Source organism: Pogona vitticeps, chromosome 2, assembly GCF_051106095.1.
Source record: "Pogona vitticeps strain Pit_001003342236 chromosome 2, PviZW2.1, whole genome shotgun sequence".
NCBI classification, from domain to species: domain Eukaryota; kingdom Metazoa; phylum Chordata; class Lepidosauria; order Squamata; family Agamidae; genus Pogona; species Pogona vitticeps.
In genome coordinates, this window is record NC_135784.1 from 27,385,217 (window position 1) to 27,405,329 (window position 20,113).

At 43.0% G+C, this 20,113-nt stretch overlaps 1 protein-coding gene across 1 annotated transcript in view; it reads right to left on the reverse strand.

Moving 5' to 3' along the window:
- Positions 1–309: 309 nt before the first annotated feature.
- Positions 310–20,113, reverse strand: part of LOC110070710 (uncharacterized) — a 29,245-nt gene continuing 9,441 nt past the window's right edge. The window contains exons 3-5 of the mRNA XM_078388655.1: positions 19,773–19,883; positions 17,147–18,286; positions 310–5,543 (exon numbers count right to left, since the gene is read on the reverse strand). Coding sequence (XP_078244781.1) covers positions 4,192–5,543; positions 17,147–18,286; positions 19,773–19,883 — 2,603 coding nt within the window. The 3' untranslated portion in view covers positions 310–4,191. The remainder of the gene's footprint in view (positions 5,544–17,146; positions 18,287–19,772; positions 19,884–20,113) is intronic.

Below are 20,113 nucleotides of genomic sequence, written 5' to 3' on the forward strand. Positions count from 1 at the left end.
ACACTCCCCTTCCTTCTTAGGTGGACAGGAATTTGAGCAGAAGAAGGGGCGGACAACTCCAACCCACATAAAAATTCGGCCCGTTTCTCCTCGAGAGCCTTGATGTCTCCTGAACTGGTGTAGAATAAGAGGGGTTGAACAATTAACTTACGTGATTAAAAATGGGGGGGGGAGACCCACACACAATGATATTCCTGAAATATAACAGAAATCTCAATGCACGCAAATTAGAGAGAAGCAAAAACATAAACTAGAGTGCAATAAACACACATAGAAGTTGCTTCGTATGATAAGAACTGGATTACAATGGAGTGTTTAGGATTTAATTCAAATGTTAATGCATGCAAATTAGAAAGCACAGCACATAAAGCAGAATTTACAACACAGAGAGCATCACTAAGACCACAGAGCACATCAGGGCTTGATGCCCACCAACTGAAATGTGACGGCATTAAGAATAAATATATCTGAAGTGTACTTAATATATGCCACACATATGTTAATTATTATTTCTATGGATTCTGATGGAACCCTAATGACATACAGTGTAAAATAAAGAACTCAGAAACCATCAAAATGAAGTCAACGACAGACTAATTTTAATGACAATCTATTTTTTTCCCCAAGCAGTCTTGCTATTTCTAACTGGACTTTCTAATGATCAGAATTCATTAAGCAAGACATGAAAAGCGTAATTCACTCAACACATCCATTACATAATTTCTCTTTGGTGAAAAGAATATTGTAAATGTTATCCCATGTTATTATTTATTGTATTCATATACTACTTAATGTAGTAACATTTCTAACTGATCCACATTAAAAAAAATCATATATGACACAATATATCTTTTTGCAGCTGGAAAAAAAAGGCAGGTGTTATTTTAGCCTGCACTAACAGAAATCTCCTCAGGTACTAATCCTGCAGGATTCTGCACTGGTTAGGCCTCATCTTGAGCATTGTGTCTAGTTCCGGACACTGCACTTTAAAAAGGATGCCAACAAATTGGAATAAGTTCAGAGGGCAACACAAATGATCAGGGGATTGGAAACCCAGCCCTATGAGGACTAGAACTGGACATGTTTAGCCTGAGAGAAGAGGACTGAGGGGAGATAGGATAACACTCCCTGCATTGAGCAGAGGGTTGGACTCAATGGCCTTACAGGACCCTTCCAACTCCCATTACTAAACTACCGGTGGCTTAGTACTACAACTTTGGGGATGCGCCTCCTGTGTCAAATTTTGTGATGATTTGCCTATTTCATCCACAAGCCACTTGTAAGTCAAAAAATTGGTATTTTACTCTTTTTCTTTCTTTTCCTCCCCTTCCTTTGTTTCTTGCTCCCTTTCCACTTAAATGGAATGGCGGTAAGTGGCAACCAGTGTAGTGTAGTACAGAGAGTGCTGGTCTGATGCTAGAGAGCTGGGTTCAAATCCCTGCTGAGACATGGAAACCCAATGGAAGGTGGCACTAAATGAAACGACTCCCTAAATATGTTTCCTACATACCCCGGAAGTCCTGCTAGGGTCTGCATAAGTTGATAACACATAACAAGGAAATGGTATTAAATAATAATTATTGGCTAGCTCAGAGGTTTGGCTATCTGGGTGCAGAGCCAGAAATTGGAAATTCAATTTTGCACTGTGACTCTGGGAGAAGAGCCAACCTGCGTAGCCTTGGGCAAGCTGGACGGTCCCACGGCTCCCCCAGAAGAAGGGAATGGGAAGCCACTTCTATATTTTCTCTACCTCAAAAACTCTGAAAAGGGTGACCATAAGTCAGAATTGACTTTATAACACATTATTATTATTACTGTTGTTGTTGTTATAACAAAATGTCAAGCTGTGATACAACAGATGAAGAGTCGGGGGACTAATTATAGAAAAAAAAACATCATACATTTTCAATAAAAACAAGAAAAGCAAAAAGATGAGTTTACCTAAATATATACATTGGGAGTGTGGAGGCAGTCTGTCCTAAACAGTACCTGAATTCCATTAATTCAGTAAGGAATTCAGTATTAGAAGATCACAAACATAAAAAGAAATCAAAATTAACAAAATACAAAAGCAGTGAAGATAATTGTCCTTGTAAGTGCTGGGCTTGCAGTCCTCCAAGGTGCCATAGTAACCAGGATTAAATGAATTCCAGCCACTTCTCAAAGGACCTGCTCAGCTACATCTCTCTTCTCTCCTTCAGAGAAGGCTGGGATAAGTGGAACCAAAGTACTAGGATGGGGCCAATGTGGAGACGTAAAACCCTTTTCAATCATAAATGGACAAGAACAAACAAAAGCATAGAGAGGCTGCTTTTTTTGGGCTTTCGAACTCCCTGCCTGCTTGAGGATGCTTGAAATTATAAACCCGCCCCCCACAAAAAATTTAACCTTTCTGAGCCCTGAGGAAAAAAAGAATGCTTTCTTTCCTCTGAACACAGAAAAGGCAGAGCAATCAGGCTGGCTTTAGTCAAAGGCCTAGATAACCCAGCTTCTTATTTCCACAGGGTGACCAAACAGGAAATTAATCTACAAGTCATGAGTGAGAGGCTATGAGAACAAACCCCTTCTTGGGTCGGTGGTAACTTCCAGCATTAGAAATACTATATTTTGGGGATTTTCTTTTAATATTTTCATACCGTGGATACGTGAATCAGCAGATCCCGATCCCGTGGATAAGAGTTCCTACTTTACTTAGGTATAATGAACTCCCCCTTACCTTTTCTTCAATGTCAAAGCAATGTCAAAGCTTGCAACATTTCATCCTGGCGAGTTCTCATCCCATGCAAAAGAACACACTATGAAGAAAGGAGCTTTTAATAGGGGAATGCTGCCCATTTTATTCTATCTGAGGTGTGTCTAAAATGTTTGACAGTATGACCCTTTATCCACCGACTCCCTTGTCCATGGTCTGAAAATACTAAAAATAGTAAAAGAAAAATCTCCAAAATATATATTTCTAATTAAGAGGTTCCCGAGACCAAGCTATGTATATCATTCAGTATAATCTGTGTTTTTCAGCGTCTGTAGGGGGTGCCTGGAACCGATCCCCAAGGGTCCTACTATAATTGTTTAACTAGCAGTATGTTAGTATTGTTGACTGAAGCCCTACTGAGAATGTTGTAAGTCACAACTAGAGTATACCTATCGAATCAGTGAAGATTTGATGAGACATCTCCTCTGTCAGTGCCCTTGATTCAATGGGCCTACAGTAGTGGTGACTTACTACACTAAACAACAGCATTTCAGTCATCCACTTGTGTTTCCAATTATCCTTGATTTTTAAATTGTTTTGTTGTCCCTCCATCTGGTAGGATAGAAATGGGATGAAATAATAAGTAAATAAATGAATGAAGAATACACAGGATCCCAAGTGAAGCTGCATCTCAAAGACCTCAAAAGACACAGGAGCAAAGACCTCATTAGCATCGCCTTCATTCCAAATTTCCTCACAATGTCATCATCATTTACTTCATGCTCCAAGCTTAAACTGGGCTTACGTTAGTGCAAGGAAGTACTGAACACCTCCTTGTGCATGTTCTGGGAGCAAAAATCTATACCCAGAATAGCGTGATATGCAAGTGGTACAGAGTAACAGAATCCTGGCCTTAGTTTGCCTTCAGGGGCCCATTCTGCTGTGGAATTATCTTCTTCCAGATACAGTGGTGCCCCGCATAGCAATGTTAATCCGTTCCAGGATTAACGTCGCTATCCGGATTCATCGCTATGCGGGGGGGGGGGACCCCATAGGAACGCATTAAACTCCGTTTAATGCGTTCCTATTGGGGAAAAACTCACCGGTAAGCGAAGATTCCCCCATCCGGCTGCCATTTTCGCTGCCCGGTAAGCGAGGGGAGGGCGCAAAAACGCTGCGGGCGGCCATTTTCTGCACCCGCCGGCCATTTTGGAACCACCGATCAGCTATTTTCTAAACATCGCAATGTGATGTTTAGCCTATCTAAACATCACAATGTGATTGCATTAGTGGTAGCAAAAAATGCATCGCTATGCAGATTCGTTGTTAAACGGTGTGCTCGTTAAGCGAGGCACCACTGTACTAGCTTTCTTCAGATATCAGGTGGGCTTACAGTCTAAGGGAGAAAATGCTACTCTTTTCCCTCAGTAAGGGCTTATTAACTCTGTTGTGCTCTGATACTGCTCACCTTATCGCATTCTCTAATGTTTAAACAGGTTTTATTGCTTGGAAGAACGCTTGCTGCGTTTTTTAGGTTTCTCTTTCTGGTGCGTTCTGAGGTGCCTGGAAAAGGCCGAAGGGTCAGCAAAGCCCCATCCACATTGGGAGCATTTGTAAGGTTTTTCTCCCGTGTGGATTCTTTGGTGGATGACCAGCCCTGAGGAGTAAGCAAAACATTTCCCACACTGCAGACATTTATACGGTTTCTCTCCTGTGTGGATGCGGAGGTGACCGACAAAAGAGGTGGTGTCGGTCAAACATTTCCCACACTCAAAACATTTGTAGGGTTTCTCTCCCGTGTGGACTCTTTTGTGCCGTGCAAGGTCTGAGTGGTATGGGAAACATTTCCCACACTCTAAGCACTTAAAGGGCTTCTCTCCCGTGTGGACCCTCTTGTGCTGTACGAAACCCGAATGTCCCGCAAAGCATTTCCCGCACTGTGAGCACTTAAAGGGCTTTTCGCCCGAGTGAACCCTTTTGTGCCTTGTGAAGGTTGAGCTATCCGCAAACTGTTTCCCACACTCTGAACACTGGAACGGCTTCTCTCCTGTGTGCAATCTCCTGTGACACGCCAGGCTGGACTGAACGGAAAAACACTTCCCACATTCTGTGCATTTATAAGGTTTCTCTCCTGTATGGACTCTCTGGTGGCTTGTAAGAGCCGAGAGGGCAGCAAAACATTTCCCACATTCTGAGCATCGATGGGGTTTTTCCCCTGTATGGATTTTCTGGTGGCTAACGAGGTGCGGCTGCTGACCAAAATATTTCCCGCACTCTAAGCATTGGTACGGCTTCTCCCCTGTGTGGATTCTTCGATGGTTCAGAAAGGCTGACTGCTGAGCAAAGCACTTCCCACACTCGGTACATTTATAAGGTTTTTCCCCAGTGTGGACCCTTTTGTGGTTCGCCAGCTGTGAATGCTGAATGAAGCATTTCCCACACTCCACGCACTTGTACGGCTTCTCGCCTGTGTGATATCGCCGGTGGCTCGCGAAGGGTGACTGGTGAGCAAAGCATTTCCCACAGTCCAGGCACTGGTAGGGTTTCTCCCCGGTGTGGACTCTCCGGTGGCTTGCAAGCTGACAACGCTGAGCAAAGCATTTCCCACAGTCCAAACACGGATAGGGTTTTTCTCCCGTGTGGACTCTTTGGTGTATTATCACTTCTGCTCTTGTGGCAAAACATTTTACACACTCCGAGCATTTATAGGGCTTTACGCCGGTGTGGATTCTCTCATGTTTTGTGAGGGTTGAACGGTCAGCAAAACACTTCCCGCATTCAGAGCACTTGAAAGGTTTTTCTCCAGTGTGGACTCTCTGGTGGGAGACAAGGCCCGACTTCTGAGCAAAACCTTTCCCGCATACGGAGCATGAATGTTTTCTCCTACGATCACCTGTTAGCAGAAAAGGCAAACAGAGGCATAGTAAACTCCGTAGCCTAGATGAGAGGGAAAAAGAGACTGGAAAATTATGTAATAGTAAAACTCATCCCCTCAATGAGATCAATTTTTCAGAGCTGAAGGCCACCTCCATACAGTGGTGCCTCGCTTTACGATTGCCCCACATTACGATGAAACCGCATTACGACGATCTTTTTGCGATCGCAATTGCGATCACAAAATGATGGTCTGAATGTTTTTTTTTCGCTTTGCGATGATAGGATCCCTGCTTCGGGAACCGATTCTTCGCAAAACGACGATTTTCCTCCAGCTGATCGGCGGTTTCAAAATGGCCACCGGCTAAATAAAATGGCTCCCCGCTGTTTTCTGGGACGGATTCCTCGCTGTACAGGCACCGAAAATGGCCGCCCTATGGAGGATCTTCGCTGGACAGTGAGTTTCCAGCCAATTGGAATGCACTGAAGGGGTTTCAATGCGTTTCAATGGGCTTTTTATTTTCGCATTACGACGTTTTCATTCTACAGCAATTTCGCTGGAACGAATTAATGTCGTAATGCGAGGCACCACTGTATTGTCATCTAGTTTATGCCAATCCCTCACCGGAGCTGGTGCTAGTGACCTTCTTTACACCCGAACTCTGGCTACCCGCCATCAAATGTTCTTCCCCTCGTTTCTTCCAAAGGAGGCAAAGTCAGACTTGAGTGTCGGTAACCCTTGTCGAGGAAAAAAAAAGAGAGAAACAGAAGTGCCTAGATTAACATGGATATTTTAACTCTTTAAACTTTCTTTGAGAACCTCCAGAGAACGATGTGTTTCTCATGATCAAGAGGTGATTCCCAATAACCAACTAGATCTACCCTCTTGATTCCATAGGCGTTTCCCCCCACCTTCTACAATTATTATTTCCACAAAGAAAATACTATAAAGAGGCTTGTGACACCTTGAAGACTAAGAGGTCTGTGAACTACAATCCAGTTAAGTACATTCTGAAGGAGGCTACGGTCCACCAAAGCTCAAGCCATAATCCTGTTGCATTACACAAGCATGGAAGGATGACTGTGCATCCCCCCCCCCACAATGCCACCAGGCTCCCCTTTTTGCATGCCTCTCTTGTGAGATCAGTCGCACAACTGGTTGCGTGATCACTAGGAGAACAAGAGACCTTTCAGAGCCAGAAAAGCTAAAGTAGTCCTTGCATTTTGAGCAGAACCCTGTCCATTGTTTTTAAGGTGCCACGAGACTCTTTGTTCCACTGCAGTAAAGGGCAGTTGTGTGGTTCAAACAAAATTATATTCAGATGCAAATATAGGTGATACCTTCATGGACCACCAAAAAATCATCACACAATAAACCGAGCTTTCGTGGATTAAACACCACTTCATCAGGATTGTACCAGTGTGAAGAACTTAAAAGCTCAAACTTTTAAGTTTTGGACTTTAGGTTTTTCACACTAGTACAATCCCGATGAATTGGTGTTTAATCCATGAAAGCTTAGTTTACTTTTTGTGATGGTTTTTTTAGTGCGCTATAAAGACTCTTTGTTCTTACTGCCACCAACCACCCTGATTTCCCCTTCTTCTTTTAAATTTTTTATTCATTTTCCATTGGGTAAGGGAAGATCATAGGGAATTTGGATCAGGGTACTGAGGCAAATAAAAAAATACAGAATGTGATAGAGAACAGTATATATTGTTATTACATTTGTTGATATGTTTCTTACTAAGCTTACTGTACTTCATACTTGTCTTACCCTTTTTTCTAAGCCTTTAAAATCTATTTTCTTTCTCATAATGTTAACCCTTTCATATTCTCATCTCTCATCCAGCTATACAAAGGTTCCCACTTCTTTCTAGCCTCAGCGATTTCTTTGTCTTTTAATACTTCAGTTAAAATATCCATCTCTGCTGCTTCAAGAATTTTTTCTATTAACTCCTGGGTTGTTGGAGTCTCCTCTTTTTTCCAGTATTTAGGCATATAAAATTCTTGCTGCTGTGGTTACCTGTATGATCAAATATCTTTTTTTCTTCTTCTGTTGAGTCTGCTATTATATTTAACAAAAACGGTTTAGGTTCCTATGGAATTATAGAGGATAACATTTTTTGTAAAAAACTCATGGATTAGTTTCCAAAAGCTCTTCGCTTCCCTACAAGTCCACCACATATGATAAAAGCTACCTTCTTTTGATTTGCATATCCAACATTTGTTAGAGGTGCATTGATATATTTTCAATAATTTTCAGGTGTCATATACCATTTGTAGAACATCTTATACATATTTTCTTTGTAATTAATTGCTTTTGCTAGCTTAATATTACCCTCCCATATTTGTGACCATGACTTTAAGTTAATATTGTGGCTCATAGTTTGGGCCCATTTTATCATATCTGCTTTAACTATTTCATCTTGCGTTTTTAATTCTAGTAGATAATTATCACATTCAGGGGGACACAGGTTCCCCATTCCTGCAAAGGAGAATAGGAATTAAGACTGGGGAATGAGGTTGGCACGAGCCCTTGTTTTAATGGCTGGCATCATACATTTGTCAATCTGTACAGAGGGACACACAAACAATATTAATACATTTTATAAACTATTACTGTGCTTCCTCCAAAACCGGCTTGGAAAGATTACAAGTCCCAGAATCCCCCAAGCCAACAAGGCTATCATGTGTGCTCACTGGGAGATTCTGGAAGCTGTATTAAAATATTTGCATATTTTCTGTTTATTGAGCTTTTAACTATTGTTGTTTAATGATGTAGGCGGCCATGGGTCCTTTTTAAGGAGAAACACAAGAGTGAACAGATTTAAATTAAATTAAATTAAATGAGTAGCCCCAGCTAGAGAATGAGAATGGGACAGGTACCTATTTCTGTTCATCCATGTGATGCAGTGGGTGGAGGTCCCCAAAGGCTTCATATAAGTATTTGTGGATATTTATTCCGCTATTCCCTTTTAGAAGAAAAGGTTCCTTGATTAGTTTCTGATCTCAAAACCAGTTCTTGCAGAGTTATAACTGGGCCTACAGATGATCAGCCTTTACAGTGGCAGCATTTGGCATCATCCCGAAGACTCCTTTGTTAACTGTATTATAGGAACAGCAAGTGCGAGATGCTCTCCCTCACAGCAGCACAGAAGAACAACAGCAGAGCGAGCGAGCGAGCGAGCGAGCGAGAGAGAGAGAGAGAGAGAGAGAGAGACAAAACCCTGGCAAAAGGCAGGCCCATTTGCTAGAACCACATAAAACCACCCAGTCTTTTTAGAGGCCAGAAGCCCCGCCACCCCCACCGGAATATTATGCTAACACTAGAATTCTAGCATCCGCACGATTACTTCTCCCCGCTTCCGCAGATGGGGCGGCGGCGGGGGAACAGAAGTGAAATGATAATATACAGTAGATGCATCCCTTCCTTCGTTTTATGCTACTCTCTCTCTCTCTCTCTCTCTCTCTCTCTGTGTGTGTGTGTGTGTGTGTGTGTGTGTGTGAGAGAGAGAGAGAGAGAGAGAGAGAGAGAATGTGTTGGTGTGTTGAAAGAGACTCGCATGGATCCCCCCCCCGTGGTCCGACATGGGATGTTACCCCCACCCCCACCCTGCAATCTTCTCTCTCCACTTCTTTTGAAGCCACTCTTTAAAAATCGGTTCCGTCTGGGCGGCGCAGAGCACACCCATTGTCTTAAGCAGGATTCACCCCAGACCTCTTCGTTCCTGGCCCCTGGCCCCCTCCTTCTGCCCCTTTTGTACCTGCAGAGTCAGACAAAGGTGGGAGAGCCCCAGAACCCACGCACACCATCCCCCCCCCAATTCTGCCCCTCCTCACCAGCGAGGCCGCGCCGCCTCCCGAAGGAGGTTTCCCTCTTGGCGTTGGCGGGGCTGCTTCCACCCTCGCCCCGTTGCCTTCGGCTTGCAGGCACCGTGCAAACAATCCCCAAAACCCGGGCCCTCTCTCCCTCCCTCTTCCCCCCAGGGATCGGAGAGCTGAGGCCTGCAGTTATTGTCGGCCCAGCATTAGCTGGGAATTGTAGTCTTCTCAGCTTTCAGGTTCAGAGGCTTGTGGGAGTTGTGGTTTCTGCCGGCCTTTTTTGCAAGACAGCTGCCCTTCTGCCAAAAAAGAAAAAGAAAGAAAGAAAGAAAGAAAGAAAGAAAGAAAGAAAGAAAGAAAGAAAGAAAGAAAGAAAGAAAGAAAGAAAGAAAGAAAGAAAGAAAGAAAAAGATGTGGATGCGTAATGATCTTTCATACTTTTGACTGAAGAAAGATTGAGGACATTTTCTGTTTTGTTTTTGTTTTTTGTTTTGTTTGTTTGTTTGTTTTCGTCTACAACACCTGGACTTATTGAGCAGAACACTCAAAATAAAATTGCTTCCTTTTGCCACTGGATCCTGCTTGATGGTACTGGGCAACAACTTCGACATGCAAAGCAAAAACTGCAATAATTTTGGATGCCTCCTAGGTCCACCATCACAGTAGTAAGCCTCTCTAAACTGAGTGGGCCTTAATTTTTCATTGACATTGCATTTAGGTAAAAAATAAGTGGCATCTACATTTACCTCATAGTAAACCCTTTGACTGTGTGGACCACAGCAAACTATGACAAGTCCTTAAAGAAATGGGAGTGCTTGACCACCTTATCCATCTCCTGAGAAACCTATATGTGGGACAGGAAGCAACAGTTAGAACTGGATATGGAACAATTGACTGGTTCAAAATTGGGAAAGGAGTACGACAAGGCTGTATATTGTCCCCCGACTTATTCAACTTATATGCAGAATACATCATGCGAAAAGCCAGACTGGAGGAATCCCAAGCCGGAATTAAGATTGCCGGAAGAAATATCAACAACCTCAGATATGTAGACGATACCACTTTGATGGAAGAAAGTTACGAGGAATTAATTAAAGAATCTTGTAATGAGGGTGAAAGAGGAGAGCACAAAAAAATGGCCTGGAGCTCAACATAAAAAATAAAAAAAACTAAGATCATGGCCACTGGTCCCAACACCTCCTGGCAAACAGAAGGGGAAGATATGGAGGCAGTGACAGATTTTACTTTCTTGGGCTCCATGATCACTGCAGATGGTGACAGCAGGCACAAAATTAAAAGACGCCTGCTTCTTGGGAGGAAAGCAATGACAAATCTAGACAGCATCTCAAAAGCAGAGACATCACCTTGCCAACAAAGGTCCACATAGTCAAAGCTACGGTTTTTCCAGTAGCGATGTATGGAAGTGAGAGCTGGACCATAAAGAAGGCTGACTGCCAAAGAATTGATGCTTTTGAATTGTGGTGCTGGAGGAGGCTCTTGAGAGTCCCCTGGACTGCAAGGAGAACAAACCTATCAATTCTGAAGGAAATCAACCCTGAAAGCTCACTGGAAGGACAGATCCTGAAGCGGAGGCTCCAGTACTTTGGTCATCTCAGGAGAAGACTCCCTGGAAAAGACCATGATGCTGGGAAAGTGCGAAGGCAAGAGGAGAAGGGGACGTCGGAGGACGAGATGGTTGGACAGTGTCATCGAAGCTACCAATATGAATTTGACCCAACTCCGGGAGGCAGTGGAAGATAGGAGGGCCTGGCGTGCTCTGGTCCATGGGGCCACGAAGAGTTGGACACGACTTAACGACTAAACAACAACAAACCCTACTGAACACTGTGGAACATAACTTACAGACAATACCTAGTGATGTGCTTTCCGAATATCACTCTCCTTTTAACTTTTATTTTTCCTAGACTTCTTTCTATCAAGGGGAGGGGGCATAATAGAGCAGGAATCATGATCTTTCTCAGTTTTGCTGACCTTGTAACAAAATTGCAGTCAAATAACATAAAAATCCTGTGGCACTCAGATGACATAAAAAGCGTTGAATTGCTTCATTGTTAAAAAATTTTTAACATTTTGTTTTAATTTGTAGTTGTTTTTAAAATGTATTCAGTCTAGTCTTTCCTGAATCAACACACCCCACTTTTTGAAAGGTAGGATGACATGGGTGGATGCTTACAAAAACAGAACAAAAAAAACCCAGACATTCAGCTCAGTTATAATAAAGCACCAAATACATTTATTAAAGACAGGTAAGGGTGAATGGAATACAAAGCAAATGATACAGAGCCACAGACAGAAACGGAAGTCAAAGGGTTCTGTTCTATATATGTGCTTGTAATTCTACCGTAGCTTAAAGAGGCAGCTGCCAGACATCTAATAAAATATTAGACCCTTTAGGGCTGGATCCCTCATTCACAAAAAGGCACCCAGCGCTTGTCAGCGAAGTTAACCACTAGCCCACCTGTGTCCCAGCCATAGATGAGAAAAAGACCTCCTTTCAAATTAAGAGTCTCTGCACCTCTAGACAACTGGGCAGGTGAAGGTCGCCAAATATTTTTCTGTTCTGTTTCATTATGTGAATAATCTAAACACCAGATTATGGCTTTCGTTCCACAGAGTTTCAGGTAGCAGGCGACCTGCTTTGTACACAGAAAGACTAGCCGGGACTCAGTCTCTGGTGGTTCCAGTTAAACAGATGAACCAGACTGGCTTTTTCCTCATGAGTGGCCTCATTTTTGCCTCAGGCGGCAGGTTTTGGACATCAGGAGAAGGTGGCAAAAGGGTTATGATGAGATCTGTTATTATTGGGATAGGGAGAATTCATTTTATATTCCCCCCCCTTCTTACTACTATATTACTGGACTTAAGCTAGCCAGCATAATATCTGGCTGTGGAGCCAAAGGTTGGGAGTTCGATTCCCCCTCTGGGAGAAGAACCAGCCTGGGTGGCCTTGGGCCAAAGCTGAACAGTCCCAGAGGTCCCCCCCCCCAGAAGATGGGAATGGTCAACCACTTCTGAGTATTCTCTACGTGAAAAACCCTGAAAAGGGTGGCCATAAGTCAGAATTGACAGTATATCATCATCATCACTAATTACAGAATTTATACTACCAAGGTAAAGGTAAACGTTCCCCTTGACATTTTTTAGTCCAGTTGTGTCCAACTCTAGGGGGCGGTGCTCATCCCGTTTTTCAAGCTGTAGAGCCAGCGCTTGTCTGACGACAGTTTCTGTTGTCACGTGGCCAGCGTGACTAGGGAACGCCATTTTTCCTTCCCACCGAGGTGGTACCTATTTATCTACTCGCATTTACATGCTTTCGAACTGCTAGGTTGGCGAGGAGCTGGGACAAAATGATGGGAGCTCACTCCGTTGCGTAGATTCGATCTTACGACTGCTGGTCTTCTGACCCTGCAGCACAGGCTTCTGCGTGGGAGCATTCCTATCTTGATATGCCTAAATAAGTTGCCTGGCCTGAGACACTATGCCCTACGATTTGGACGGTGAGAAACACCATTTCCTGTTCTGCCTCAGGTGGCACCATATTGAGGACCAGGTACCAACAACTTGGCAAATCTTAACCACTCAGAGAAGACAATACTGGGCAGGATGGACCAATGGTCGAACTTAATATAAGGCAATACATTTTGCGTGGGCACTTCTGGTTATCCTGGACTTGCACAGAAAGGGGCGGGAATCCTAATCAGAGTGTGGCACCTTCCATGCTAAAATATCAGCAGACCTGGAAGATCACAATAATATTTAGGAAACTGAAAAACACACCCCCGAGGGTGTAGAGCATCTCAAAATAGTCCAGCAACAGAGAAATTTGTCATGCTGAGTGAGAGAATGGATTGGTATACAGTAGATTGAACCCTGAACAGGAGAAATCCAGGATATCAAATTTTATTGCAGGTCCTGTTACATAAAATTTTAAGTAACAACCTTTACTAGCCTTCATTAACTCATCTGATTCCCCCTTTAAACCCCTTCATGTTGGCAACCCTCAATGCATCCAGTGGCAGCAAGATCCCTAAAAATATATCTAGTGCTGTATATAAAAGTATTTCTTTTTGCCATCCTGCCTCTTTTATCATTCATTTTATTGACAGCTCTGATTCTCCCTCTGTTATGACAGAGGAGTAAAGAATCTATCTTTCTCCACTATATATAATTGTATGCACCTCTCTCATATCCATTGGTGCTGGCTGGATAGCTCAGCGGTTTAGCTGTCTTGCTGCAGAGCAAAGGTTGAGAGTTCAGTTCCCCTACTGTGCCTCCTAAGAAGTATAGCCAACCTGCATGGCCTTGGGGAAGATGCATAGTCTTAGGGTGCCCCCACTTCTGAGTAACCTCTACCTAGAAAACCCCAAAAAGGGTAGCCATTAGGCAGAACTGACGACATGATTATCATACTCATTACTCACCATTTTCCTATGACCGACTGAAACATTATAACTATTCCTCAATGGGGCATTGTTCCAGGAACCATAACTGTCCTGGTTTCCCTTTTCTGCAATTTTCCTAACTTTTACAATCTGTTTTTGGAGATGTGACCAGAATTACACACCTTATGTAAATTCTGAGGAGATCTCTGTACTGTACATTAAAAAAATGTACATAACAAACATGTACCACTATAGCTGAATTGTATCTATAGTTGTAGATGTAGTACACCTGTTAGTCTGTGCAAGCATTGTAGGTGAAAAAAAAAAGTAAAAAAAAAAGACAAACATGTGGTGGCACCTTAAAGACTAACTTTTATATTTTTTTAATGTGAGCTTTCGTGGACAAGTCCACTTCATCAGAGAGTAGACTGATGAAGTGGACTCGTCCATGAAAGCTAACATTAGAAAATGTAAAAGTTAGTCTTTAAAGTGCCACCACATTTTTGTCTTTCTTTTACTTTTTATTTTGTTTTCACCTATAATGAATTATATCTATCCTCATAAATTATGCTCTCTGTCAGTTTTTAATACCAAACACACAGTGTCAATACAGGGCATTCAATGACATGTCTCAATTGTTACTTGGAAGCGTTTTGTAGTTGGCATGTTATTATTTGCTAGCTGATATGCAACATTTGACTATATTTGCTACCTAACATGCAACATTATTATGACTCAAGTTTGACAGACACCATGCAATGATATGTCAGTTTTAAGCATATTTAAATAACTGGCATGCAAAATATTAATTAACCCTTGACACATAATAGTGTTTATTGTTTGACAGCCGAAATGAAACACTATGTAGTATTTCTTAGCAGTCATGCAATAGTATCTACCATCTATCAATATTTCACAGCTGACATGCAATGGCATTTAGTATCTGAGTACTTCAAATCCACTAGCTTATGGCAATTTATATTTGACACGTGATTTAAAAAAAAAGAAGAGACCGCCTGATAAATTCTCAAGTGCTTGTATTCTGTGTTGAGCTTCAGATTCAGAGTCCCAATATTGATACTTGAAGTGACAACAAATTTCAAAATGTTCTGAAGACATTCATTCCTGCTTTTGTCTCATTTAGGTCTAACCGCCTTTGGCTTGTGGCGTTACCACACCACACCCCTAACTGATGTCGGCCAGCAATTCTGCTTCTGTTTTGTTATTTCAATGATTGTTCAGTAACGTTCAAGGCGTTCCCAATGCTTCTGCTTCTGTGTGGATTCCTTCCTTCTGACCGAGGGTCCCTTGGAGACTGATCCACTTCCCTGCTGCAAGCCAATCGTACAGTTTGTCTTTGGGAGCAGCTTCTCCAGCATCGCAGAAGGCTTGCTTGGTCAACAAAATGTTCTCCACACACTGGGCCAGAGGATACCCTGGGATTAAAACAAAAACAAGTAACAAGATTCAGAAATCATGACTGACGAAGAAACTTAAAGATTTGGATTCTGGCATTGAGCAGTGGGGGGTTGGACTCAATGGCCTTTATACTAGGACCCTCCCAACGCTATGATTCTCTGATTCAAAGATTCTCAATGAACAAGGTGACCTCAAAACTCTCAGTCTGGAGAACCACAAAAAGGCCCACCCAGGACTCAAAACTCGCCTGTTGATGGTATTTTAGTGCTGCAATAAACGCTGTTTCCCAGGTTTTAAAGAAAAAATATACCTAATCTGATGAAGAGTCCTGCAAGTCTTCAGAACTCGCTCCTCTGTGATATTTTAGGAGGCCAGTAATAGTTACAGTATATTACACAAACCAATGTGTTCATTTGGAAGTGGAACAAGCAGTGAGACTCAAAACATAAAAAGAATAGGTTCTATTCCAGCAACATTCTATCCCAACATACAGTTACATTTATCTGATATCATTTTAAATGCCATGGCCTCTTCCTGTGGAATCATGAGATCTGTATCCTAATGACACAAAATTCCCTGGAGCGCATTATTAGTCTTTAGAAGAGAATTCCGTGTGCCTTGTCAAATTATAAACCTTAGGATCTCCTGGGATAGAACTACTGGAGGTTTAAAAGGCCTTGGAGAAAGAAAAAAAGATAGAAGGATTTGTCTCCTCTAAAACAAGGCATGCTTCACAACATGCTTTAACAAAAAAAATGTTTTGTTTTGTTTTTAAAAGTAGAGGAGCCTTTTTAATGCCAGAAGAATGTCATGGGGCCCAGAAAAAAATGGTCTCGGATCCCTGGAACTTGTCCACCACTATTCTAGATGCATAGAAATACAAATGCTTTTAAATGGAAAGGGAAGGAATAGCCTGATTTTTTAAAAAGGGAAGTACTGTAATAATGCTTAGAGTGGTCTTAACCGACCAGATAGGCGGGATATAAATAAAATAAAATAAAATAAAATAAAATAAAATAAATAAATAAAGAAACAAACCTGACTGGTCAGCATCACAGGGAGGCAGGTAAGGGCCAGCTAGGCAACATCTGTGACTGGTACAACACGAATGACAACAGCTGCGCACAGCGAGCATTAAGTGCCGGTTCTGGGGGAAGGTCCAAATGGCCCAGGAACCTATGGTGTCAATATTCCCACATCTAACCCAAACTCAATATAGCTCTTTCTGCATAAAAAATAATCCCCTGGTTAGTTCAGCATTTTGCTGCGTTGCCAATGTTGTATTCCATTTGAGCGATACAGTTTTGCACGGTGGGGTGAAAAATGACACCTTTCGCCTTTCCACCTCTCCCTTTCCTTTCTCCTCATTTTATCCTTACAACAACTCCGTGAAGTTGGTTAGGCTTCGAGTGGCCAAAGGTCACTCAGTGAGCCGAATGGCCAAGAAAGGATTGAACACAAGACTCTGTGGTTTGACTTTTCATCCACGATACCATAGCCAGTCTCCCACATTCCACATTTTAACTCTATAATTGCCTGTGCTCCTGCGCATTTATTGATAGAGAGACTACACAGGAAATAAACATACATATAGCTTTGAACAGAACAGGGTGGGTCAAATCTCACATCCTTACTGAGCTACAAAACTCACCAGGTGAAACTGGGGCCACCCACCCTCTCTCCACCTGCTCTATTCTGCAGGGTAATTTGTAAGGATATAATATAGAGGAGACCATGGATAAGTGAACCAGTGGATACCGATCCCACGGAGAAGGGGATAGATTAAAAAGCAGAAATATGAAAATAAATTACAGAGCATCCTACCCAAAGAGTAAGTTACCATTTCGGTCACTGAAATAATTTACTCCCTCTGCTATGAAAACAGCAGCTCACCTATATGTTGCCTTTGATGATGAATTAAGCTCCTATTTGCACTAAACTTTTTCCCACACTCCAAGCAGGCATAGGGTTTCTCTCCCGTGTGGACACGCTGGTGAGTGACAAGATGTGTCCGGTTAGCGAAGCATCTTCCGCACTCGGTGCACTTGTAGGGTTTCTCGCCCGTGTGGACCCTCTGGTGCTTCACAAAGGCCGAGCGATCAGCAAAAGCTTTCCCACACTCCAAGCAACGATGGGGCTTCTCGCCCGTGTGACGCCGGTGGTGCCTCGTAAGGTGTGAAGGAGACCCAAAACACTTCCCACAATCCAAGCATTGATAGGGCTTCTCTCCCGTGTGGGTTCTCTGGTGTCTCACAAAGGTAGAACGCTCCGAAAAACATTTCCCACATTCTAAGCACTTACAAGGTTTCTCTCCTGTGTGGACTCTCTGGTGGCTCACGACGTGCGACTGACGGGCAAAAGACTTCCCACACACCAGGCACTTGTAGGGTTTTTCCCCTGTGTGGACTCTCCGGTGACTCCCAAGGTGCTCCTGACGCGCAAAGGTTTTCCCACACTCCGCACATTTATAGGGCCGCTCTCCTGTGTGAACCCTTTGGTGTTTCGCAAAGACAGAACGGTCAGCAAAACATTTCCCACAGTCCGGACACTGGTACGGCTTCTCCCCAGTGTGGACCCTCTGGTGTTTCAGAAGATGGGACTGTTGAACGAAACTCTTTCCACACTCCAAGCACTTGTGAGACCTCTCTACTGCATGAATTCTCTTGTGGCTCACAAGTGCCGACGGATCGGCGAAACATTTCTCACACTCCAAACACTTATAGGGCTTTTCGCCCGTGTGATACCTCCGGTGGATCACAAGTTGCGACTGGCAGGCAAAATGCTTCCCACATTCCAAGCACTTATAAGGGGTCTCCCCTGCATAGATTCCTTGGTGTCTAGCAAGGTGGGCTTTGCGGCCAAAGTATTTATCACACACCAGGCATTTATAGGGTTTTTCTCCAGTATGGACAATCTGGTGGCTCATAAGGTGCGAATGGCAACCGAAGCACTTGCCACATTCTAGACATTTATAAGGTTTCTCTCCTGTGTGGATTCTCATATGTCTGGTAAGGTTCGGTTTCTGAGTAAAACGTTTCCCACACACAGTGCATAAGTGTTTTTTCCTCGGGTTATCTGCAAGGAATAAACAACAGGCAAACAGGAAGAAAAATAATTCAGAAGGGAACATAGGGAACTATACTAATTTTTCATAAGTGTAAAACCAAACTTTGAAATTTTACAGGAAAAAAACATGAAACATTTTCTACTGTCTTCTTTTCTTTGAATAAGTATTATTCAATGATGCAATCTCTCTTCCATGTGGTGTTATCCTACCCACATGGCACTTCAGGTGAAAATGGTGCCTATGGAGGACTCCAGGAGTAGAAAAGGGCCTATTTTGACCAATATCTTTAACCTTTATACTGTTGTTGTTTTTGTTGTTGTTACTACTGAGGATACTCTGGTGACCTTGAAGACCATAAAAACGCCCATACAGCCTACCTCTATAGTAAATTAATGCTTAGAAACAGCAAATAATAAAACTGAGCAAAAGGTGGGGAATAAACCAAACCAAGCCCATGAACAAATAATATCAGCAGCCAAAAATTAAAAGATATCATATAAAACTGACATAGCATACTGCTGATCTAAAAATACTCATAATATTTCTTTAAAATGGAGAATAAAAAGGGTTTCAACTGCCTTCAAGAAGGCTGGAATGTTGTTTGGAGGGTAGAGCATAGAAAATTTACATTTTTGGACTACAACTCCCAGAATCACCCATCCAGCATGATCAATGGCTGGGAAATGCAGTTCAGAGGAATAACATTGCTCAGCTTTGTGTCCAACAAAATTCTCCGTGAAATGCATGGTACCAAGACCGAACAGGTGCTGGTCTGACGGATGGGCTTCAGGTTTCCAAATCTTGTTTTAAATCAGGGTTTGGCATTTATGCTTAGTATGTGCTCAGAGGCAATATGTAAGAAAAGCCTGCTGGATCAGACCAAACAGACCAGACATGGTACCAAGACTGTACAAGGCTTAACCCAGAACTGGCATCACTGCCTACTGCAAGTGCTCCTCATTCATGAAAGCAGGAATGGACCCTTCTGCCCCTCACAGAATCAAGGGCAACCAACTTCCCTACAAGCAGAAGAGGCAGCCCCCAGCTCTCTCCATCCTTTCCTGCCACTAGAAAGGCAGACTACCATTTTTATATTGTTACTGTGGAGGTTTCGTAAGCTGCTACAGAAGGCTGAAGAACAGACTAAAAAGGACTATAATACTCCTTGCCACAGGATGTGGCGATGGCATCTGGCCTAGATGCTTTTAAAGGGGGATTGGATAGATTCCTGGAGAAAAGTCCATCGCAGGTTACAAGCCATGGTGGGGATGTTATAATCTCCAGGCTTAAAAGGAAGGTGCCTCCAAATGCCAGATGCAGGGGAGGGGGATCAGGAGACAGGGATCTAGTTGTCCCGGGTGCTCCCAGAGGGATCTGGTGGGCCCCCTGTGAGATACAAGGAGCTGGACCAAATGGGCCCCCAGGCCTGATCCAGCAGGGCTCTTCTTATGTTCTTAATACATTTTAGAAACCAAATAAAGCCCAAAATCTCACCTGAGTTTGTGTCAAAGATCTTCTTTCCATCGAAGGCATGAGGCTCTGGCACACAAGGGTCTTCCCCTTGTTCCAGACGTGAGATGAGTCCGGGCTTAGGAATCGGAAGACCTTCTCGGGAAAAGGAGAGAAAAGGAATCATTAAGTTGGAAGTACAAGCCTGTAAGAAAAGAGACTGGCGAAACGTTAGGAAGAACAACCTTCAGAGCCCGAAAAACCCACAACAACCATGTAAGAAAAGCCTGCTGGATTAGACCAAAAGCACAACGTTCTCTCACTTTCCACAAGGGCCCACTTGAGGATCCTACACGCAAGGCTTGGAAGCAATACAGGCCTTCCCT